At 43.5% G+C, this 25,550-nt stretch overlaps 1 protein-coding gene across 2 annotated transcripts in view; it reads right to left on the bottom strand.

Moving 5' to 3' along the window:
- Window positions 1-3,239: 3,239 nt before the first annotated feature.
- The window catches only part of CC2D2A (coiled-coil and C2 domain containing 2A), a 177,837-nt gene continuing 155,526 nt past the window's right edge, over window positions 3,240-25,550 (bottom strand). For both annotated transcript variants that reach the window (XM_073574599.1, XM_073574600.1), the window contains exons 32-36: window positions 20,822-20,956; window positions 20,378-20,500; window positions 15,877-15,935; window positions 11,214-11,391; window positions 3,240-4,171 (exon numbers count right to left, since the gene is read on the bottom strand). In XM_073574599.1, coding sequence (XP_073430700.1) covers window positions 3,983-4,171; window positions 11,214-11,391; window positions 15,877-15,935; window positions 20,378-20,500; window positions 20,822-20,956 — 684 coding nt within the window. In that variant the 3' untranslated portion in view covers window positions 3,240-3,982. The remainder of the gene's footprint in view (window positions 4,172-11,213; window positions 11,392-15,876; window positions 15,936-20,377; window positions 20,501-20,821; window positions 20,957-25,550) is intronic.

The raw sequence follows: 25,550 nt of genomic DNA, 5'->3' as shown, positions 1-25,550 counted from the left end.
ATACTTTTGTCTGGCCCATTTTTGGAGTTTTGTGTGAAATGATCAATGTTTTTCTTTTTGCTTCATTCTCTTTTGTGTTTTTTCATTTAAGACAAATTAAATGAAGATAATAATACCAAAGAATTTGTGATTGCAATCATTTTCAGGAAGAAACTGAGTATTTTCTGACAAAATTGCAGGGGTGTCAATACTTTTGGCCACAACTGTATTGTAGTAGCTCACCAATGTCATCATGTAAAAAATGTAAGGAAAAAAACAAAATAAACATGGCTGCTCTGCTTTTCCTCAAGATGAGAGCCACGTCTGACCATAGACTATACCGGGCTCAGCCCCCATTTACATAAAGGGTCTATGATGCAATACCAAACACTGACACATGGACAGAAGTGGCGCTGTCGTTGGAGGACTCCAATGTGATGGTGATTAGTAGTTGAAATCAGGGGTGGGATTCAGCCGGTTCTCCCGTTCAGTGGAATTGGTTGTTAAATAAGCAGCCGGTTCCCCGAACGGGGGAGATCTAGCGCCGCGATCCGGTACTTTGTGTTGCAGCGTCACCGGTGCGCAAGGAGAGAACGAGGACTCTTGCTCTGCTTTGGCCGGATTCCTAGACCTAGCCCCGCCCGCCGGATACCGCACACTGATACGTCCGTGCACTCTGACTGAGCACACTCCCTGCCGGACCCCAGCGGCTCCCATGCACTGATACCTGCTGCAGTGCAGTGCGGCTATTGGTCTGGAGTTGTCACCGTGCGCTACCTACCCACTGTGAGCTGTGCTGTGCGGGCTGCGTGCCATCATCCTCATCACCCCGGTCACCGGTGCGGTGGTGTGCTGCCAGTGTGTGTGTGCAGCACGGTGGAGCAGGACGGTGCAGGGGCTGGGGCCTATCTAGGAGGCCTGTTCAACCGCCACCGGGACTTCAGACGCAGCCTGTGTGTACCACGCCAGGTCAGAGCCCAAGGTGACATGACAGTGTTAAACCATGCGTGCGGCTGCTTGCCCCAAAATGTGCCCTGAAATGTCCCAAGTTTGCCCTGGGCCTGTACTGCATGCCCCAAAATGTACCTAGTATGCCCTCTGTGTGTCCCCACGTGCTGTGCTCTGAAATGTGCCCTGAAATGTACCACAAATACTGTGTGCTGTACACCATAATTTAACAAGTTACAAGTATGCTGTGCCCCAGAATGTATCCGGTACCAGGAGTGCAGAAAGCCAGGTCAGAGCCCGACTCCATGTGTGCCCTGAAATGTACCAAGTATGCCCCCTATGTGTGTCCCGATGTGTGTTGCCTGTGCCCCATAATGTGTCCTGAAACGTACAATCTACACCCTATATGTGCCCCATAATGTGTCCTGTACCAGGAGTGCACAACGCCAAGTCAGAGCCCGACGCCATGTGTGCCCTGAAATCAATGTCCCAAGTATTCCCTGGGCCTGTGCTGCGTGCCCCAAAATGTACCTAGTATACCCTCTGTGTGTCCCCACGTGCTGTGCTCTGAAATGTGCCCTGAAATGTACCACAAATACTGTGTGCTGTACACCATAATGTAGCAAGTTACAAGTATGCTGTGCCCCAGAATGTATCCGGTACCAGGAGTGCAGAAAGCCAGGTCAGAGCCCGACTCCATGTGTGCCCTGAAATGTACCAAGTATGCCCCCTATGTGTGTCCTGGTGTGTTGCCTGTGCCCCATAATGTGTCCTGAAACGTACAATCTACACCCTATATGTGCCCCATAATGTGTCCTGTACCAGGAGTGCACAACGCCAAGTCAGAGCCCGACGCCATGTGTGCCCTGAAATCAATGTCCCAAGTATTCCCTGGGCCTGTGCTGCGTGCCCCAAAATGTACCTAGTATACCCTCTGTGTGTCCCCACGTGCTGTGCTCTGAAATGTGCCCTGAAATGTACCACAAATACTGTGTGCTGTACACCATAATGTAGCAAGTTACAAGTATGCTGTGCCCCAGAATGTATCCGGTACCAGGAGTGCAGAAAGCCAGGTCAGAGCCCGACTCCATGTGTGCCCTGAAATGTACCAAGTATGCCCCCTATGTGTGTCCTGGTGTGTTGCCTGTGCCCCATAATGTGTCCTGAAACGTACAATCTACACCCTATATGTGCCCCATAATGTGTCCTGTACCAGAAGTGCACAACGCCAAGTCAGAGCCCGACGCCATGTGTGCCCTGAAATCAATGTCCCAAGTATTCCCTGGGCCTGTGCTGCATGCCCCAAAATGTACCTAGCATACCCTCTGTGTGTCCCCACGTGCTGTGCTCTGAAATGTGCCCTGAAATATACCAAGTATGCCCTCTGTGTGCTGTGCCCATTAATGTGTCCTGTACCAGGAATGCACCAATGCCAGGTCAGAGCCTGCAATGTGTCCTGTGCCTCATTATTTTGGACGCCCGATTTTGTGCCCTGTGCCACCTCATGTACAATCTGAGTTTGCCTTATGTTTTGTCCTGGGCCTTGCATCTCATTACGTTTCTTGTTCAAAGGTGGTCGTTTTCCAGCCTTCCTTACCTTGGCCATGTCCCTGAGTGTGGCGCACCTTGTGCTTTTTGATACTCCAGTAACGTTGCAGCTCTGCACTATGGCAAAACTGGTGGCAAATGACATCTTGGCAGCGTGACGCTTGATTTTCCTCAATTCATGGGCAGTTATTTTGCGCCTTTTTTTTTACGAACATGCTTCTTGCGACCCTGTTGGATATTTGCCATGAAATGCTTGATTGTTCGGTGATCACGCTTCAAAAGTTTGGCAATTTCAAGACTGCTGCATCTCTCTGCAAGACATCTCACAATTTTTGACTTTTTTTTTTTTTTTTGAGTCCATCAAATCTTTCTTCTGACCCATTTTGCCAAAGGAAAGGAAGTTGCCTAATAATTAAGCACACCTTACATAGGGTGTTGATGTCACTAGACCACACCCTTCCTCATTACAGAGATGCAAATCACCTGATTTACATAATTGGCAGTTGTTTTCAAGCCTATACAGCTTTGAGTAGGACAACTTGTATAAAAAGGGTGATGTGATCAAAATACTCATTTGCCTAATAATTCTGTACACAGTGTAAACTTGTCTCTGGTCATTTGGCACTCTTAGTTCTGTTGTGATTTTATAAGTACTATACATTAATAAATTATTATTACTCTGTGGATTATACTTGTGGTTGTGATATTTTCATGAACCATTCTTTTTGTGGTGTTCTAGTTATGGAAATATGACAATTTCACTCTGCAATTAAAATCATCATTGTTTGACATAGATGGGACTTGAGTAACACCAGTTTGCAGGACGGGTATGGTGAGTTTTTAATTACCATTAGGACGCAGACAGACTGTCGTATGAATCAGAACGTAGTGCACAGCCTGGCCAGCCGGACAGTCAAGTGAGACAGCTGCGTAGAAATATATGCAGCTGTCACACTCGGGTCAGGAGAGCCGCTGGCCAGAATGTGCACTGTTCTGATCTCATTCCAATTTATTTTTTTCTGCGCCCCTACTTGTATATGTTTGAGGAAAAGGTGTGTGTAAATGGGTGTGGCCTAAAAATGGGTGTGGCTTAAAATGGGCGTGGTTTTTCTACACACAAACACAGAACCTGTTAAAAATTTGAATCCCACCCCTGGTTGAAATCTCAGAAAAGTGTTCACTAGTGATGAGCGAGCGTGCTGGGATAAGGTGTCCTAATCGAGTATTTTCAGAGTGCTCGAAAAATATGCTCGACTCCCCGTAGGGCTGCATGTCTCGTGGATGTTCGACAGCCACAACACATGCAGGGATTGACTGTTTGTTAGGCAATCCCCGCATGTGTAGTGTAGCGGGTGTCGAACAGCCATGCGACATGCAGACTCGACCATAGTATTCGAGTGCGCCGAAATCCTCAATTAGCACCCGAGCGTGCTCAGATAACACCTTATCCCAGCACGCTTGCTCATCACTAGTGTTCCGTAATTAGAACTATCCGTCTTCTTTCTGATCATCGGTTTCGTACAAGCGATGCAACATAGATCCACACGGAGTAGATGCTCTTGGGGTAGGGGTGAACGTATACAGCCAGGGCAAACTCCACATTAGGAACCTCATTGTTGTGAACTCCGGTGCTGTACACGGCCTCTATGAGAGGTCTCACATCAGAGAAGGCCATGTTTATCGGGAATCCCGAAAACTGAAGAGAAGAAAGAAAAAGCAAAAATATAACAACAGTATAGAGCAAAACAGACAGTAACAAACATAATGTGACTAAACTGGTACCGCCACACTCACAATAGTTTCAATTTCAGCAAGTAAAACTTTCTACCTGTGTAACAAATCATTAACCTCTTTCACTGCGTGGACGATTTTTGCTTTTTTAGCGTTTTCATGTTTTCCTCACCTTCGTCCCAGAGTCATAACTTTTTTATTTTTCCACTTAGACATATGAAGGGCTTTTTTTTTTGCAGAACGAGTTGTACTCTTGAATGACACCATTCAATTTACCATACTGGAAAATGGGAAAAAAATTCCAGGTGGGGAAAAATTGTGGAAAAAAAAAAAAATCAAAACTCAATTCTGCCATTGTTTTCATGGTGTACACTTTATGATAAAAATTACCTTGCAATAGGATTCTGCTCATCAGTACCATTACAGCGATACAAAAACGTGCAATTTTTTAAATTAATTAGTGGTGGAAAAAAAAATCTGAAGTTTTAAAAAAAAAAAAAAACACACCTTTTTTGGGTTGTGCTATTATTTTCTCAGAACCATAATGTTTTCATTTTTTGATTGATGGATTTGCGAGGAAAGACATCTTTATTGATGCCGTTTTGGTATAGATATGACCTTTAGGGACGTTTTTAAAAAAAAAATAAAAATTTAAAATCAATATCCCCGTGTGAAAATTTAAAATCTGGGGCTAAAACTAAATTTTTGTGGCAATAATGTAATTATTTATTTCTTCACCGCCTGAGGGTATGTGCTCACGTTGCGGATAGTTCCACTATTCTAACACCTCAGGGGCTCTGCCAATGTGACATGACACCTGCAAACTATAACAGCAAAATCTATACTATGACGCTCCTTCCTTTCTGAGCTTTGTGCTCTGCCTCAAAAGTAGTTTTTGACTACATATGGGGTATTGGTGTACTAAGGAGAAATTGCACAACACATTGTATCATTTGTTTTGTCCTGTTACCCCTGTGAAAATGAAATTTTTTGGGCTAAACAACATTTTTTACTTTCACCATATCAAATTCTGTGTAGCACCTGTGGGTTTCACCACATCCCTAGATAAATTCCATGAGAGGTATAGTTCCCAAAATAGGGTCACTTGTGTGTGTGTGTGGGGGGTTTCCACTGTTTAGGCACATCAGGGGCTCTGAAAACGCAACATGGCATCTGCTGTCTGTGCCAGCTAATTTTGCACTTCAAAAGCCTAATGGCGCTCCTTCCCTTCCGAACCCTGCCGTGCGCCCAAACAGTAGTTTTCCTCCACGTATGGGGTATCGGCGTACTCAGGACAAATTGTACAACAAATTGTGGGGTCCATTTTCTCTTGTTACCCTTGTAAAAATGAAAAATTGAGGCTAAAGCAACATTTTTTGGGGGAAAATCTAATATTTTCATTTTTTTTTTTCTTTCCACATTGCTTTAATTCCTGTGAAGCAGCTGAAGGGTTAATAAACTTCTTGAATGTGGTTTTGAGCAGTTTGAGGGGTGCAGTTTTTAGAATGCTGGCACTTTGGGGGTATTTCTGTTAGATAGACCCCTCAAAGTCACTTCAAATGTGATGTGGTTCCGAAAAAATGTTTTTGTAAAGGTTGTTGGAAAAATGAGAAATTGCTGATAAAATTTTTAACCCTTCTAACTTCTTAACAAAAAAAAAAATGCAGATGTAAAGTAGACATGTGGGACATTTTATGTATTAACTATTTTGTGGGATAGAATTCTCTGGTTTAAGGGCTAAAATGAAACCTATAAAAATTGCAAAAATGTAAAAAAAATTTAGCCAAATTTCCAAAGTTTTCACAAATAAATGCAAAAATATCAACCTAAATTTACCACTACCATAAAGTACAATATGTCACAAAAAACAAAAATCTCAGAATCAGTGGGATTCGTTGAAATGTTCCAGATTTATTACCTTATAAAGTGACACTGGTTAGAACTGGATAATTTTTTCTGGTCATGAAGATGAAAACAAGCTGGGGGTGAAGGGGTTACATTTATATAGTGATAGATTGGACTTATATAGACACGACATTACCACACGTGTATTTTTTAATTGATATCTATATTTTTATTGGGGGAGGGGATTTAACATTTTTTCATGTTTCTAAAAAGTTTTTTTCTTTTCACTTTCACTGTATTTATTAGTCTACTCAGAGGACTTGAACCTGCAATTGTCTGATTGTTTGTGCTATATGCTATAATTCCTCAGTGCTGCTGTATATAGCAAGTGTCTTCTTTGAAGCCCAGACACCAGTAACTTTCAATAGTGCATTGTGATGGTGGTAGGCATGGGGATCTTCAACAGACCCCCCTGCTGTCAGAGCAACCAATTAGAGTCCCATGTACACGACGCAGGGCGGCTGATGAGCTCTAAGAATAGCACACCCCTATGCTGACATATTGTTAAAGGGGTTGCCCAGTCTTTTGCTAAAAGTCTGTAGTCATCATGTGGGGAAGGTGACTTGACGGACAGACGTGACTGGTAGTAGGAGGGGACGGTTTGTGCACTAGTGACGGAGATTGACAGGATAGAAGGGCGACAGCTGGGAAAGGTAGATAGGAGGGTGTAGTACCGAGGAATGACCACAAGATGGCAGGGGAGAGTAGTTGAGGACAGAACATCAGCTTATGGCTCAAGAAACGCTTAGTCATGGGGAGCGGGAAGATAGGAACCCAGGAGGGGAAATCCCCAGTGAGAGAGGGGATAAATAGAATTGATTGGGGTTCCAGAGAGGCTAGTCCTGGGAGGAGCTCGGGAAAGGAAGACTCAGGACAGAAGACCGGAGACAGTGGAAGAGCTCGACCAGGGGACTGACCGAGATGAGACAGTCAGGGGGGTGGCCCTGACCCGACGGACCGCAGAACAGATGAGGCCCCGGGGGTACCATGTGGACGACGACCTCGGGCAGGTGAAGCGCTGGCGGTAGATTGGTCTAGGACAGCCCCAGTGCAAGATCCGCAAGGGATGTTACTTCGACTGGAGTAAAGGTGCAGGTACCCGGGCCTGGAGATAGAGTGCTGTAAAGAAGCTGCGGTGTGTGGTAGTGGTCGTCAGGAGGATGACGAATAAAATCCGGAACTGTTACCAGTGGAATCTGTCTCAGTCTCGTCTTTGCCTCGTCTGGTAAGCAGCGGTCCACCCCCCAATCCCGGCCCCTACCACAATCACATGCTGTGAGGACCATCTGGTGTTGACGGAGAGAGTGGGCTGTCATATGACCACAAGTATGAGGCTCACTCAATACAAGTCTAGTTGGATTGTGGCGGAAATATACAATTCACATACTTATGGTCACATGACCGCCCACTCTGACCGTCAACACCGGAAAATCCTCGCAGCTTGTGATGCGTGCTGTGAGGATTCAGAAGTCTGCAGTCACACAGAGTAACTGCAGACTTTTAGCAAAAGACTGGACAACCTATACAACTGGATTGAGCCAGCACTATACCCAGCAAATAATTCACATAGACTGAGTTATCTGCCAGGTATTGAGCAAACTAAAGGCCCCGTCACACTAAGCGACTTACCAGCGATCCCGACACCGATATCAAAGTGTCAGGATCGCTAGTAAGTCGCTATGTGATCGCTGGTGAGCTGTCACCCAGACAGCTTCACCAGCGATCAGCACAGCGATGCCGAGCGCCCGGCATTGCTTGCCATCCCTGTAAAAAATAGAATCAAAATAAAAAATATAGTTATTCTCACCTTCCGACGTCCCGTTCAGCCATCCTGCCTCTCTCCACACTCCGGTCCCAGTGATCCTTTGCGAGAATGACCGCGAGGGATAACAAAGTCTCGCGGTCATTCGTGCAAAGGATCACTGGGACCGGTGCGTGGAGAGAGGCAGGATGGCTGAACAAGACGTCGGAAGGTGAGAATAACTACGGTATATTTTTTATTATTTTTTACACCTGATCGCTGGTCTCCCGCCTGTCACACACAGCGATGCGTGCTAGCCAGCGGGAGACCAGCGACCAAAGAAATGTCCAGAGGTTTCTTCCAGCGATCAGCGATACCGGCAGGGGGGCCGCTCGCTGATCGCTGTCACACACAGCGATCTCGCTGGTGAGATCGCTGTTACGTCACAAAAGTTGTGAGATCGCCTAGTGTGACGGGGCCTTTAGCCTGTGACCCAACTCTATACACCCGCTCCCGACTTGCACCGTACACGTATGGTGAATGTCAGGAAGGGGTTAAAGGGAACATGACACCTGATGACAGACCTGAGTGGGATCTGGTTTTGTGCAGTGATAAGTTAGTTTATTGGTAATATTTTAGAGTATATAACATTTTTTTAATCACTTCCAGTATAAGCTTGGGATCACATTCTTGTGTTCTACACTGGGCACTTACATCTAGGTTTCCATTTAAATCCCACAAAAATGTAATTCAGACAAAACCCCCAACAAAAACACTCACCATAATAAGACAGATGGAGACACTGTAGACTTTGTTTGGCATCTATTCTGGTGGTATCCATCGTTTTAAGCATGCACACAACTGTGGTCGTCTATGCTTGCACGCTAAAAAGATGCCTAAAATGATGGGACATCACTGGAACAGAGACCAAATGAAGTCCAAAGTGACTCCATCTGCCTAAGTGAGTGGTTACGTCAGGTTTTGTCTGAATCGCATACTCTAACACTAAGGCTGTGTTTTTAGTGGCAAAATGTGTTTTGTGATTTGTATGTGCTTTTCATTTTGTTATTATTTTTTACACTTTTCCATGTTATTTAACTTTTTTTTTTTTTTACTAAGTCCCACAGTGGAAATGAATATTTTTTTACTTTGATCACTGGTCTTAAACATTGCTCGTGCACTACAGTGCCTGAGCCCTGTCAGTGACTTACTGACTGTGCCTGTTAGAACCCAGTTAAAGCAGGGTCTAACAGGTTACCATACCCTGGGGTCATAAGATGACCCAAGGATGCCATGGCAACGATCGTAACCAGTGATTACAATTGCTGGGGACCTGTGTTGAGAGAATGTGCTCAGATAAGTTATCCGAGTATGCTTGAGTGCTAACCAAGTGTCTTTGATGTGCTCAAAAATTATATTTCAGTCCCCGTAGCTGCATGTCTCACGGCTGCTCAACTGCCACAACACATGTATGGATTGACTGTTTGTTAAACAATCCCTGCATGTGTTTTGACTTTCAACCAGTCATGAGATATGCAGGTGCGGGGACTAGAACATATTTTTCGAGCATGCCGAAGACACTTGGTGAGCACCCGAGCATGCTTGGATAACACCTTGTCCGAGCATGTTCGCTCCTCACTACTGGGGACCAATGGTGTTAAACGGGGTCTTTAAACACCACCATGCCAGTGGGTGTTAAATGACGCTGTCAAAAGTTGACAGCGGCATTTAACAGGATAAGACAGGTCATGGCTGTAACACAGTCATTACCTGCAAAGTATGAGGGCGGGCTTACCCCCATGAACCTGCTCCATACATCCGCTTCCAACATGCACGGTGAGTCTCATGAACAGGTTAAGGAACTTTTTACTATACTTTGTGTATTCCTCACTGTTTTTAAGATTTCTGCTTGATGCTGTCAGTGGAAGAAGTTGAGAACCTGTTCTGACAATGTGCAGATGTCACAGCTGCCCTGCTTGTTACAAGAGTATCAAACTGCGCAGCTGTGTCCGCAGAACTTGAGCAGTATTTCTGCCTGTGGATGTAAACAAATTTTTTCAGCCAGTGGCAGTTCTGATCACACCTGGATTTTGAATCCTGTTTTCGAAGCAATAAATAGAACTTATGTGGAAAACGGATGCAAACTGAAGCAGCAGAGCCCATTCACTATTTTGGGGTCCGTATGGATGGGGCCACAGAGAAGAAAATGTCAACTGAAAAAAGGTCCAGGGTAATAGATAGCAAGATACAGGACTCTGCCTGCTTGGTTGGTTTGGTTGAGTATAACGTTTATTTTATGTGGGGGGTGGCACTAAGGTGGCATTACATTTTTTTCTAAAGGGGCAATTGGGGCACGATTTGTTTTTAAGGGGTCACTTAGAGGGATGAAATCCTTGCAGTGCCCCTCGGTAACCCAAGCTACACCACTGCGAGTACTAAAACAATCTTCAATTCCAAATCAGCATGGTCCCGAGATTACAGCTTGGAAACATTTATTCCTCGTGCTCAGAGGTATTGGCACGGTTTTGTAAAGCTGCAGTGTGGACCAAAAAAAGAAGCAACATAATTTTATAATAAGGTGAAGAATGTTACCCCAATTAGAACTGTAAAGATATAATTAATTAAAACTGAATGTTGGATGCAAAAACAATATGGTGCTAAAATGAGGAAGGTCAGTTTAATCGGGGTCAAGGACTGTCCGGTTGGTGGGGGATCCTGCTCTTGAGATTTCTGGTTACGAGCAATATCGGGCACTCAATGTGGTGGGCTATCATTTGACTTGACTGTGGCTAAGCCCTGACCTGGCTCTGCTCTGGTTAATAGAGGGGTGACCCAATCCAAGAACCTCCAAATACTACCTTAGGGCTTCTTCACACATTGTGTTTTTGCAGTGTTGTATAGCACCAGCAAAGTGAGTGATATTTCTGGAATCTCATACATATGATATTTTTATGTTACAGAGTTAAACCATCAATGTGTCGTTTCCACTCTGAATCATTTCAATTCTCTCAGCATTTTCGTAGCGTTTTGTATTTGTTTTTTACCCATTCAAATGAACATGAAAAAACGCATCACAAAAGTGTCAAAATTGAAATCATTTTAAGGTTTTGCAGTGGAATAATCTGTTGATAAAACGCAACGTGTGCAGATTCCCCAAGTAAAAAACAAGTGGGTTTTTTTGCCAAATTTTTGCATGTGTTTTTGATGCATTTTTATTTGCGTTTTATTTCCATTCACCTGAATCAATGAAAAATGTGGCAAAAACACAACATGTGATTAAACCCTTAGACTGCGCTCACCAAAAGTGTTACTAAAGCCCTACTCTAGTCATGTGATAGTGACTCTCCATCCCATGATGTACCCGATAGTCTCCCAGCTGTCTCTGCAGTTCGGCTCGGTGATCTTCCTCCACATCTTTGCCTTGGTTCTGTTCCAATAAAGGAAGGAAGTTCCTGAGAGTGGATGTGCAGAATCGGTTCCAGCGGGTGGGATGTCTCGGTCTCCACTCCATTATCCTCTCCTTTAGCAGCTTTTCAATCCTAGGAAAAAAAACAAGCACAAAATACAATATTCATCTTGACAGTTGAAAGTTTGTTTTAGCTTTAATTTGAACTTAATGTGAGCTTCCTTAATCATGAAAATGAGATGTGGAGCAGGAGATTCAAGAAAGGCAGAAAGCTGGGGCTCGTCTCATGAATACAGTTACGGTGGCCATTAATGGTAGCAGCAGTGTTTTCTTTTCTAAACATATTTTTGGCCTGACCATGGGTTTCATGGTCTAAACCATATTTGTCAAACTCTGGCCCAAAGACTGATTATGTTTGGCCCGTGATGCCAGCACCACCCCCACCATCCCGGCATTGCACTTTCAACTGTATCAGCATCCTGGATGCCGATACAGTCGAAAACAATGAGGGAAGCCGTCTGCTCCATCCCTATCATTCTCCCTCTGCGTCTGATGTCTTAGCACAGCAGGCACGATGACGTCACTATTTCGCATCCGCTACACCTGGCAGTGAAAAGCTTCAGAACGCTCGCTGCAGAGACCAGAGCAGCAAGGAAACCAGGAGAGGTGAGTTTTTATTGTAATTTTTTTTATGTGGGTCCCATTATACTGCATAGAGGACTATGTGGGGCCATTATTTTGTGTAGAGGACTATGTGGGGCCCATTATTCTGTATGGATTACTATGTGGGGCCCATTATACTGTAAGGAGGACTGTGTGGGTCCCATTAAACTGTATGGAGGACTATGTAGGGACCATTATTCTGTATGGAGGACTATGTGGGGCCCATTATACTGTATGAAGGACAATGTGGAGTCATTGTACTGTATGGAGGACTATGTGGGGCCCATTATACTGTATGGAGGACTATGTGGGGCCCATTATACTGTATGGAGGACTATGTGGGGCCATTATACTGTATGGGGGACTATATGGGGCCCATTATACTTGTATGGAGGACTATGTGGGGCCCATTATACTGTATGGAGGACTATGTGGGGCCATTATACTGTATGGGGGACTATATGGGGCCCATTATACTGTATGGGGGACTATATGGGGCCCATTATACTGTATGGAGGACAATGTGGGGCCATTATACTGTATGGCGGACTATGTGGGGCCCATTATGCTGTATAGAGGAGTATGTGGGGCCCATTATACTGTATGGAAGACTATGTGGGGACCATTATACTGTATGGAGGACTATGTGGGGCCCATAGCACTATGTGGAAGACTATGCGGGGACCATTATACTGTATGGAGGACTATGTGGGGCCCATAATACTGTGTGGAGGGCTGTGTGAGGTTTACAATTAGGGCATCATACTGTGTTGGGGTCACCATATTGTGAAGTACAATAGGGTCATCATACCACGCGTGTGGAGGGTACTATGGAGGAAATAACTGGAAATATCATAGTGTGTTTGGGGGAAATTTTGTTGGACTCATATTTTATTAGATGGATAAAAGCGGAATCTAGGGGCTTCAAAAGGAGGAAAATTACTACGGCTATGGGGCTCCATGATCCCTATGTACGATCATGCCTGCAACAAAATGCCCGAGTGATCCAGTCATGTGTTTTGACTCATAAGATCCATTAATTTAAAATGTAATTGCATTTTTGGCTCATGGCTGGTGTGCGGATGTGATAACAACATAGATCGCAAGCATCTAACAACATCCACATGGCAGTGTAATTCTGCCCACCATACAGGGCAATGGAACTCGAGTCTCCTCCTCTATATATGATTGTGTGCATCTTCATGGTGTGTGCTCCCCATTTGTTTTGAAAAAATTGATAAAAATAATAAGAAAACAAAAATTGTGCTTATGCTGTTTATTTGATGGTTAATGCTACTTTTTTTTTTTTTTTTTTTTTTTTTTTTACAAAAGAAAGATTTATAAAACAAGTAAGGTTTCCTCTAGTTATTGTAGATTTAATTAATAAAAAAAAAATAAATACAGAGTAAAAGGTTGTCCACTCTCAAATGAAAAGACTTTTTAAGGTAAAATTATGTTCCTATGCCTCTGTGCTGTATATACACATCCATATAATCAGTGTTTGGTATAGCAGTGATATTATGACGTTTATGTATATTAATGGTATGTTTTTATCTATAATGTGATCCTACCAGTCCTTTGCATAGATGCTGGTCTGGTTTTCGCATTTATCTCCTTTGCTTTGTTTCTGATCATGTTGTTAATAAAAATGTGGATATTTGATATATTAATTGGACTGTATGACGGCAGTTTTTCGTTTTTTTCTTCTCATTCTTATCCAGGAGAGTGGGATGTTCTCTCACTTGTCATCCGTATTCAATCCATATCTTTACTCAACAGCTATTAATCTTTTACAGGACCATTTACAGTTTCCCACGTTGAGAAAAATTGTAATATATCAGTAAAGATCGGATGCCGTTCTGATTGTCCATATGACATGCGATTTTTTTCCTGCACTGTACCGATTTCGTAGTGAGATCCCAGCATGCTGCGATTTTTTCTCTCATGCCAAATACAGCTGAGAAAAAATTACTCAGATATGCACGGCCTCATTTAATAACAATGGCCAGGGTGCAATCCGATTTTTGCACTCATCCCATCGAACATTGAAGGTGCATTATCTCTATGACAAAGAGCGTGCGATACACCGAAAATATGTCACAATGCACATGTGAATTTTTTTTTAATGAAGATATCAATAAAGAAAATCCTGTTATATCTCTCCTCGGAGAGTGAATTCCTTTCCCTTGAATTTTCCTAATAAAAAATGTCCTTATGTAACTGCAGAGTTGTGAATCCTCACATTGCACGCACTGCTCGCTGTGAAGATTCTCCTGTGCTGGTGACAAGAATGAGCGGTTATATGACCACAAGTATGCGATGTGCATACTTCCGGCCACATTCTAACTAGACGTGCACAGCCTCACTCAATGCAAGTAAATTGAGTGAGGAAGTGCACGTCTAGTCCAAATTTGACTGGGAGTATGCATATCACATACTTGCAGACACATAACCGCTTGTTCTCGACGCCAGCACGGGAGAATCCTCACAGTCAGCAGTGCGTGCGATGTGAGGATACACAGTCTGCACGCACAATACGAATAATATGACCTCTATTTTGTCATGTGAATATTTCCAGAATCCGTCCCTTCCTCAACCCTCACTCTACTAAAATGCTTGTGCATGCCCTCATCATCTCCCGTCTCGACTACTGCAACATCCTTTTTTGTGGCCTCCCTGCTTACACCCTCACACCTCTGAAGTCCATCCTTAACTCTGCTGCCCGACTAATTCATCTCTCACCTCGCTACTCCTCCGCTTCTCCCCTCTGCAAATCTCTACACTGGCTCCCATTCCCTCAGCGTATCCAGTTCAAATTACTAATACTGACCTACAAGGCCATCTATAACCTGTCTCCTCCATATATCTCTGAACTAATCTCCCGATATCTTCCCTCATGTAATCTACAATCCTCCCAAGACCTCCTTCTCTCCTCCACACTTATTCGCTCTTCACCCAACCGCCTCCAAGACTTCTCCCGAATAGCCCCCATCCTCTGGAATTCTTTGCCCCAACATGTCCGACTATCAACCACACTCGGATCCTTCAGAAGGAACTTGAAAACCCACCTCTTCAGGAAAGCCTACAGCCTGCAATGATCCCCGCTACTTCCTCACCACTACTGGAGCTACCGCCTCACCATCACTGGAGCTGCTGCAACCCCCCCAACCTACTGTCTCATTCCCCACCATCCTGTAGCATGTAAGCCCGAAGGGGCAGGATCCTCTCTCCCCTCTATATCAGTCTGTGATTGTAAGGCCTCTTTCACACATCCGTTTTGCGCCGTCAGGCGAGATCCGGCTTTTTTTTGTAAAACCAGATTCGGCGAAATGCAATTCCGGATCCGGTTTTTCCCCATTGACTTGTATTAGCGCCGGATCGCGCTGGATGGCATTGCGGTTCGTCCGTTTTTTGCCAGATCCGGCTATTTGGCTCATTCCGGCGTCTGGAAAAAATGGCTACTGTAACGGTTTTTGTCTCCGGCGAAAAAGCCGGAAGCGCCGGATCCGACGCTTCCGGCTTTTTGCCACAATGAAAGTCTATGGGCGCCGGAATGTGCTGGATCCAGAAAAAGACGGATCCAGCCACCGGATCCGTTTTTTGAAGTCTACGCATGCTCAGATCCAATTGGCCAGACCCCAGGAAACAGATATAACCTGCTAGACGGATCCGGCAGAAAAACGAATCCGTTTCTACAGTTGTCCAAAATTTATGCCGGATCCGTTTTTTCTAGAAATAGCCGGATCCTGCCTGACAGCAAAAAACTGATGTGTGAAAGTAGCCTTAGTTTGTTTACTGTAAGTGATATCTGTAATTTGTATGTAACCCCTTCTCATGTACAGCACCATGGAATCAATGGTGCTATATATATATATAAATAAATAATGTGAATAAGCCTCAATATTTAGTTATATCACAGTCAGCCGTTCGACTTGGGCTGATCTGATAATTTTACCTGTCCTGAAGTTCCATGGCTACAGCCTTATCTGCCCGCTGATAAAGTAATTCTTCAGGCTAAGAAATAAACAAATACATTTGTTATAAGAAATGTTATGAACTAATTTAACACTCAAAATATGTAACACAAGTGCCCAACACCTCAATAAGAGAGTTATTAAAAAAAAAAAAAGCTTAGCCGTTAACCTTTACCTGCCATGACCAATTTTTGTTCTTTCCTCCCTTTCTTCCAAGAGCCATAACTTTTTGTTTTGGGACAAGTTGTTAATTCATTTTATCATGTAATGTATTGGAAAACAATTCCAATTGCAAAAATAAACAAAAGCAAAACAATTCTGACATTGTTCTTTGATTTTTGTTTTTACTGTGCTGATTGTGTAGTAAAAACTACCTGGCATCATTCTTTTTCAGGTCACTACGATCATGGAGATAGCAAATTTGTCCAGTTTATTATTTTAATGGTGAAAAGTTTTATGCAATTTGCCTTTGGGTTTGTGTCGCCATTTTCCAAAACTGGTAACATTTTCACTTTTCGGTTGACAGATCTTTGTGACAGCTTGTTTTTTTTTTTGTGGCCGAGCAAATATTTTTATTGATACATTTTGGGATAGATATGACATTTTTATTGCTTCCTATTCCACCGTTTGGTTGCATTGTGTTGTGAATTTTCTCTGTTGGTGTTTATCTATCAGGTTAATTTTATATTTTGATACATTGGACTTTTATGGACGCAGTAATACCACGTGTATTTTTTTTCAAAATACTTTTAATTTTAACAGGGGACAGGTGGGAGATTTAAATTTATGGTTTTTATTTTATTAAACTTTTTTTTTTTAACTTTTTTACCATTTTTATTAGTTCACACAGGGACTTGAACCAGTGATCATCTTACGGCCTCTACTACATACAGCAATATACGCAAATATAAGGACAAAAGTAATGCATCTCAGAAAATCAACTTTTTTCTTTATCTCCTCCCCACCTCCTGTATTCATCATCGACTCAGAAATACAGGTAAAATCCATCTATCTAGACAAGATGGTCTGCCAGCACAGTGATGTGTTAGGTTACAGAACATAATGAAATCTATGCAGAGGGAAGGGTGAAAAAAGAACAGAGCAAAGCCAGACACGAGCAGAAACACATTGGGGCCGATTCATCAAAACCGGCGAAGTCTACACTCACGCTACACCAGTCTTGGAGTACATGTAGGGTCGGGCTCAGTGAGGTGATTAAGTGGTGCTGATCCAACAGGACTGGGGGGTGACCCACTTCGTGGCGCCGGCAGACATGAGACTGAGACAAGGGTTGTGTCCAACAGTTCAGATTTTATTGGCCGCTTTTCGGACGACCACCGTACTTCATCACAGGAATAGTCCACAATTTACTTTTTACACAGACCCGGGTACTTTCTTCCTTGTATTACTGTTCGTGGCGTCCTCTATGGCTCTTCCCCGCTGTGGCTGCCCTAAGCACTTTCACCACAGCGTTTCAGCCTTTAGAGTACGCCGTCCACCTGATACTCAAGAGTCTCTCTCTGTCCGCAGCCACTGTCCTTTTGGGTCATCCCCCTGTGACCGTCTCCACTGTCAGTAGCTCTCTGTAGGCCTTTTCCGTCTTTCAACCTACAGCAAACTCTCCTCTCTAGTGAGCTCCCTTGGCTGACTGGAACTTCCAGAACCTTCCCTGACCTCTTATACGCTCCAGTCCCAGTAGCTCCGCCCACTATCACCTGACAGTAACCCCTAACCAATGGCAGTGACCTTGACCCCTGGCAGTTACATAACCACTCTCTCCTACGCTCCCCACTGCCCTCTAATGGTCAAACTACCACATGACACCCTTTTCTCTTTATCTCAGCCTACACTGCGCTATCTCTCTGTCTCTTACTACAGACAGACCTGTCCGTCAGCTCAACCTCCCCACACACGGGCACCAAATTCATTCATGAATTCGGTGCATTTCCTCTGTGGAGTAGCATTTCTGGAGAACAAACCCCATCACTGTTGATTAATTTGATTGGCGACTTTAGTAATTTAGTCATTGAGACTTTACAAAGCATTCAGCTGGATTCACATTTACACTGCTCAGTAAAGCTGTATAATATACTTAATGCTGCTGCTCCTTCTTTCTGGGAGCTAATAAGGAATGAACAGCAGCTTTCTATTTCCCTCTGTGTGCTGTGCATGGGAGACATCATAGCAGCTAGTCTCTACCCAGGACATCACAGACAAAAGAAAATTATACATGCAGCCTGCAGAAGGAAAAACTGGTGAAAATGATGGATACAACTCATGTAATGGCCAGAAATAGTGTTATACCTTGTGTATACACACAGGACAGCTAATTCTGAAAAATTACTTGAAAATACAATTACCCTTTAAGCTTATTTAACTACAACATATTTCGCTGTGCATCCCCTTAAAATCCATTTATAGTAAACCTCTACTTCCTAATGCTGTGTTAAGTTAGGCCCAAAAGGTCTGTGCCGACTATATATTTGTAATAGTTGAGACACCGTTTTCAAGATACAGAGAACGGTATGATAAAAGTTCTAAAAAAAATATATGCAAATTGTCTCTTCAGAGAGGAAGAGGACTTGAACTCTAGTGACACCTTTTGGAAGTGGCAATCCTACAAGTCATTATTGACCCTTTAACAATCCATTTGCATATTTAATTTCCCAGAGGAGCATGCAAGGCGTTTAAAGGCCCCGTCACACTAAGCGAGATTGCTAGCGATATCTCTTAAGCGTTACCGATTTTGTGACGCAGCAGCGATATTGCTAGCGATATCGCTATGTGTGATATTTACCTCCGACCGGCTCCCCCGCTGGCTATCGCTGATCGCGCGAGAACGTCCTGGACTATTTCTCGTCGCCCGCTTCCTGCTGGCGCCGACGAGCGACGTGTGGACGCGGGTGGGAGGACGTCTTCATCGCCGCGTCTGACAGGTAAGTAACGACCGCCAACCGCTGCTATGTCGCTGGTGAGATCTGCCTGTGTGGCAGCTCACTAGCGACCATTTAGCGATGCACCAGCGATCCTGACCGGGTCGTATCGTGGTCGGGATCGCTAAATGTGACGGGACCCTAAGTTTCACCAAATGAGCATGCCAGACCAGGCATGTCACTCTACACAAGATGACACCTTACTAGTGATGAGCGAGTATACCCGTTGCTCGGGTTTTCCCGAGCATGCTCGGGTGTCCTCAGAGTATTTTGGCGTGCTCAGAGATTTAGTTTTCGTCGTCTCATCTGCATGATTTGCAACTGCTAGACAGCCTGAATACATGTGTGGAATGCCTGTTAAGGAATTCGCACATGTATTCAGCCTGTCAGCAAGTTGCAAATCATGCAGATGAGACGACGAAAACTAAATCTCTGAGCACGCCAAAATACTCTGAGGACACCCGAGCATGCTCGTGAAAACCCGAGCAACGAGTATACTCGCTCATCACTACACCTTACCCCTTAGATCCCAGTCTTAGCCTCTCACTCAGCCAAATCAGATATTATTATACTTGGTACTGAGGAGGGGCAATACCACAAAACACCGTGTCTACAACTTGAGAGTCTGGTTTGGCTTTTATCCCAAGTCGTATTTCAAGGCTCGTTAAAGGGTCAATAATGACGTGTAAGATTGCTGCTTCCAGTAGGTGGTGATAGAGTTCAAGTCCTCTTCCTCTCTGAAGAGACAATTTGCATATTTAATTTCCCAGAGGAGCATATAGGCGTTTAAAGTCTCTTCATATTGGCATGTCAGACCTGGCATGTCACTCTCCAAAAGGTGAAACCTTACCCCTTAAAAAAAAAAAAAACAACAACTCTACTTGTTAATCTCCTAACCAGTGATCAGCTACTGAGCTGCAAATCACAGCTCTGCCGAATGCATAGTGGCTGTAGAGCGCAGATTGGACATCACAGTCTAAACAATCATCCAAATGTAAAGGTACTGTCACACTTAGCGATGCACCAGCGATCCCGACCAGCGATATGACGCGGTCAGGATCGCTGGTGCATCGCTAAGTGGTCGCTAGTGAGCTGCCACACAGGCAGATCTCACCAGCGACATCGCAGGGGTCGGGGGTCGCTACTTACCTGTCAGACGAGGCGATCTTGACGTCCTCCCGCCCGCGTCGCTCGTCTCCACAGCAGGAAGCCCAGCAGGAAGCTGACGACGAGAAACGGTCCAGGACGTTCTCGCGCGATCAGCGATAACCAGCGGGGGAGCCGGTTGGAGGACAGCGATATCGCTGCTGCGTCACAAAACCAGTGACGTTATAGCGATATCGCTTAGTGTGACAGGCCCTTTACAGAACAGTAGAAAAAAACCTTTGATAATGATGCTGGCCTTGATCTCTACATGACGTGGACCACTTCATCCTCTGCTCAACTATACAACTATTAGACGAGACTAATATTCACGTCCATAGCAATACGTTACGTTAATCACAGTTTTTGTGGAATATCTCTCAGGTGTAGAGGTTATCAGATCTACCTGCACACTGGCGAGTCCAGGATTCAGGTAACTTCTGGAGAAGAAAGGCTTCCACATCTTGGGGCGGCTCGTGTCAAAGCTGATACTCATAGGAGAATCATATTGCTGAATATTAAACCATATCTAAAAGAGAACGACACACGCTGAGCAAAAGAAAGAAAGGAATAAACGCACAACATTTATACAGGTAACTCGGAAGATTTCTGATTGTTGGTGTTATTACACAACATTATTATAAAAAATGAATTATAACTTGCATATGGTATATAATTAACTCAAATTAGAAAAACTTGTCTGATTACTTTCAGGAACAGTGACAAATTAATCCATGCCCATTTACTCAAACAAACTTGGCTGAGCTGCAATACTCGACACAGCCTGAGGACAAAAGTGGCACTATTACTTTTACAAACCGTTAATAACTTGGATCCATTAAAAACTTACATTATCAGAATTTATTAAACAGCCAACACTCTGCAATGGACAAAAAGTGTCGTATTGACCATAAAAGCGACCATTGCTTGGGTTCCATATGATGTTCTCGTTCTGTTCTGCTGTCAGCACATAAGTAGTGGGGCCCTGGAGAATAAAAATGACAAGCCAAGTTTTAATTACTGATATGACATGTGATCATTTCTCACCGATGCAAATTGTAAAAAAACTTTGCTTTAAAAAAAATGTACCTTGTGTTTGTACCAAGGTTACATTCGGCGAGAAACGTGTTTGGGATTTTATCGCTATGACAAAACTTCCTTGAGTCTTTACGATTCAGTGTTGTACTGTATTCTTATGACAAGATCAATATCTTGATCTGCATCAAATCATTTGAAAATTTAAAAATCATCTTTTTATGTAAAATGTATTTTTTCAAAATGCTTAGTTTTCTAATTATGATCAGTAAAATCCATCCAATCCACATAGGCAAAGGAATCAAACCATAGATATCCATAAATACTGTGCAATAATGAGAAATGACGAAGGGAAAAAGTGTTGAACACATGAGGAAAGAAAGGTGCAGAAAGCCATGGAAAGTCCTTACACAACCTGAAATCTCTCAATAACTAGAAAGCAATCCTGCCACTTAGTGAAAAATAACATCAGCTGGTTCAACTGATGGCCTATGAAGAGTTGTCTCATTACCAAAGTGCAACACAAAACATATCCTGATGGGTTAAACCAGTAATCCGTCTCAAGACCTTCGCAACCTTATTGTTGAAAAACATACTGATGACATTGGTTAAAGAAACATTTCTAAATCACTGAAGGTTCCAGTGAACACTTTTGGGGCCATACTCCAGAAGTGGAACGAACATAATTTACCATAAATTGTCCACGACTTGTAAGATTTCAGGAGCAGGAGTGAAAATAATTATCAGAAGAGTTGTCCAAACGGCAAAGACCATCTGTGGAAAGCTAAAGAAAGTCCTGAAATCAGCAGGTACAATTGTATCAAAGAAAACTATAAGTAATGTACTTAACCTCCATGGAAAGTATGAATGCTCACCACACAATACTCCATTGCTGATCAAAAAGCAATGATCAAAAAGCATGTTCCGACGGAACCTTCTGGATTTGAAGAGTGTTTATGTGGAAGAATGGGCCCAAATCACACCTGAGAAGTGCACTGTATGCAACTAGTTTCTCCATTCTGGAGGCATCTTGAAGCTGTCACATCACCAACAAAGGGTTTTGTGCGAAGTACTAATTAAATTTCAGTAAGCGTGTTCAATACCTTTTCCCTGCGTCATTTCTCATTATTACACACAAATAAATTTATGGACATCTATGGTTGGATTTATTTGCCTGTGTGGATTGGATGGATTGTTACCGACATCTGTTGATAATTTCATGTCAATAGCACCTTTAGAGATACAGCTCTGGCAAAAATTAAGAGACCACCACATCAAATCCCTGTCATGGGCAGCCCTTTCTCCAGACCTGAACCCCATTGAAAACCTCTGGAATGTAATCAAGAGGATGATGGATAGTCACAAGCCATCAAACAAAGAAGAACTGCTTAAATTTTTGCTCCAGAAGCAGTGTGAAAGACTGGTGGCAAGTATGCCAAGACGCATGAAAGCTGTTTTTAAAAATCATGGTTATTCCACAAAATATTGATTTCTGAACTCTTCCTGAGTTAAAACATTAGCATTGTTGTTTCTAAATGATTCTTAACTTGTTTTCTTTGCATTGTTTGAGGTCTGAAAGCACTGGGTTTCTTTTAAGCAAAATTTATTGCTTGGAAATTCGGAGACATGTTGTCAGATGTTTGTAGACTAAAAGAACAATTTACAAATTTACAAAATATACCTATAAAGAGAAAAATCACACAAACTGAACATTTGAAAGTGATCTCTTTTGCCAGAGCTGTATAATTACTTAGAAAATTGGTGATGTGTTCAATACTTCTTTCACCAGCTGAATATAGTGACCTTGCAAATTTCCCACATGCAAAGGTTATTGTACCTGTAATGATAATGAGACTGCTGAAAAGTCTTCTATAAAGCTATGTGCACACATTGAGTATTTGCTTGCAGAGATTCCTGCAAGGTTTCTGCATCTCTTGGCAGGAAAAACCACTACGGAAAAAATGTGCATTTTCGGTGCTTTTTTGTACAGCAATCAATGCTTTTTTGAGCTAGATAAAGATATTTAAAAAAAAAAGTAGTAGAGCTTGGGGTCAGCAGCTGTCATTGACACCTAGCTCTAGGCTTAGTACTGAAAAGGTGTCAACCCAACACCCTCATCACTAAGGCTACTTTCACACATCAGGTTTTCGGCGTCAGGCGCGATCCGGCGTCGTGCCGGAATGCCGGATCCGGCAAATGTTTTGTAAAACCTGATGTGCCGGATCCGGTTTTCTGCCGGATCCGTCTTGTTCTTAACAGACAAAACCGGATCCGTCTCATCCGGTTCATCCGTTTTTCTATCCGTTTTTCGACGGATTACGCCGGATCTGGTTTTTAAAATTGACCCTTGTGGCCTTCCGAACGGGATTGGCTACTGGAAAACTATATATAGCGTGTTCCTACAGCCCTTCTTTGACAGGTTGTAGAGAAGAAAGTGCAGGTTGGAGAGAAGAGCAAGTTACTGGCGAAGATGGATGTTGTCATTGGAAATATTACCACTAGAAGTTCTGTGACGGTTTCAGTAATGAGGGACAATTTTGCACTATACTTTATGTCACCTCAAGGCAGAGTACACTGGCAGGATGACAGAGTGTGAAAGATTTGTGCCCTAACCAAACTTGTGTACCTTCTGGACCAACAGTATATACCTTTGCCAACCAAAGTTGGCTATCTTGTCATGGTCTTACTATTTTTAGCTTTAGGCCACAGGTGTGTACCTGGTTGTGTTTTATGCAAAGTATTTCACCTTTTAACAAAAGTTGTGTTCATTGTTAGGAAATCACCAACAATAAACACAACTTTTCAGGTGAAATACTTTGCTTCAAACACAACCAGGAACACAACTGTGGCAAAAAGCTAAAATTTACCCACAGTTATATACCTGGTTTTGAATACCTTTTTACCTTTTAAATACCCTGTATTTAACCTTTTTTTTAAACATATTTCGCCGCAGAAAGAAATGACAGACAACCAGTGTAAACAATAATTTAACTTTTATTTAAAATATTGTTTTTTGTGTAAACTGTTTTTAAAGTTAAAAAAACTTTTTTAATAAAGGTTTGAAACCAACCAAATGGGCATTTTTATTACAAAAAAAACATTATAACTCGGTGTAGTGTGGGGTGGAAATACTGCTGGAGGGGCTGCGGGACACTTCGACAATGGGAGTGTGGAGAGAGGACTGGGATTGTGGTGGGGAAGGAACAGTTAGAGGTGATGGTGTGGAAAAAGATACAGAATGGGTGGACATGTGGGAGGCAGAAGAGGTGGTGGGCGGTGGAGTGGAGGGTTGGGCAGGGACTGTAGGAGCAGATGATGTTGATGGAAAGTTGTATGGGGAAGGAGTTTGGTACGGGGAAGGAGTTTGGTACGGGGCAGGTTGCTGGAAGTGGGGAGATGTCTGGTACTGGGAAGGTTGCTGGTATGTAATAGGAGGGGGAGGATGGAAAGTGGCTGGAGGGGGTGCAGGTGGAGGAACTACAGTGGTGGGAGGTGGAGGTTGGGATGTAACCTGCTGTAGAGCACCGTGTCACGAATGCATTACATGCATCTGCTGGGTAGGAGATAGTGTTGCCATGCGCTCCACAACAGACCTGAAAAAGGTGTGGTTTGGCGAAGATCTTGCTTCTGAATGCATGGTTTGCAGAAGTGTCTTCACCTCCAGAATGCTGGAGTTGATCTGCTGAAAGCCTGCGGAGATTTGCTCTGACAAGACTTTTAGACAGTTCTGGAAAGATGCATTCAGATGCAAGAACTCTTGCGCATAACTCTTTTCCTGACCCCTCTGCCGCTGCCGCCCAGTACCCGCAGGTGTACTAGAGGTGGCAGGGGCAGAAGGGTGGGGTAAAGGGAAAGCGATCTCCTCACCAGCAGCTTCATGTAATGTAGGCGGCCACGATGCTCCTGTGCTGGTGGATGGGACAGATGGGTCGAATGTGTGGGAAGGCTGGGAAGGTGCAGATGTACCGGGGCGGTCGAAGTGTCCCTCGGTGCCGGTCTCCTCAGGGATCGCCTCAGAAGGGTCCAATCGTGCAGGCTCCCGAGTGCTGCTCACCGTGCTGTGGAATAAAGAGAAAAAAAAACAATTAAAATACTGACATGGTATGGCCCTGGCTGAAAAAAAAAAGTTACATCTAACATTTTTTTTCACATGTGGTGTGTAATATTTACCTTCTAGTGACCATTGTTTCCCGGAGGAACGACAGGGCTTGTGCGTACTTGTACTTGCTCCTGCGTCCTCCAGATCCACTCGGGGCCCGCATCTCTTTATTGAACTCCTTCTTGAAACGATCCCTCACAGACCGCCACCGATTCACAATTCTCTCCCCTGAAACGAGAAAGGAGTGGTTAGTATACAACATCAGTGTTTCCCAAACTCCAGTCCTCATGGTCCCCAGGGGTCATGTTTTCAGGATTTCCATAGTAAATAGAAATCCTGAACACATGATCCGTGGGGACCACGAGGACTGGAGTTCGGGAAACACTGGTTTACATCAAGCAACCGGTACTGTATATACTTACGCTCTTTAATCTGGGCCCGAACA

The sequence above is a fragment of the Dendrobates tinctorius genome, unplaced genomic scaffold (assembly GCF_039654945.1).
Source record: "Dendrobates tinctorius isolate UK_male_01 unplaced genomic scaffold, ASM3965494v1 ptg000039l, whole genome shotgun sequence".
NCBI lineage: Eukaryota > Metazoa > Chordata > Amphibia > Anura > Dendrobatidae > Dendrobates > Dendrobates tinctorius.
Note: the sequence above shows the minus strand (reverse complement) of the source record. Positions and strands in the feature narration are given on the sequence as shown.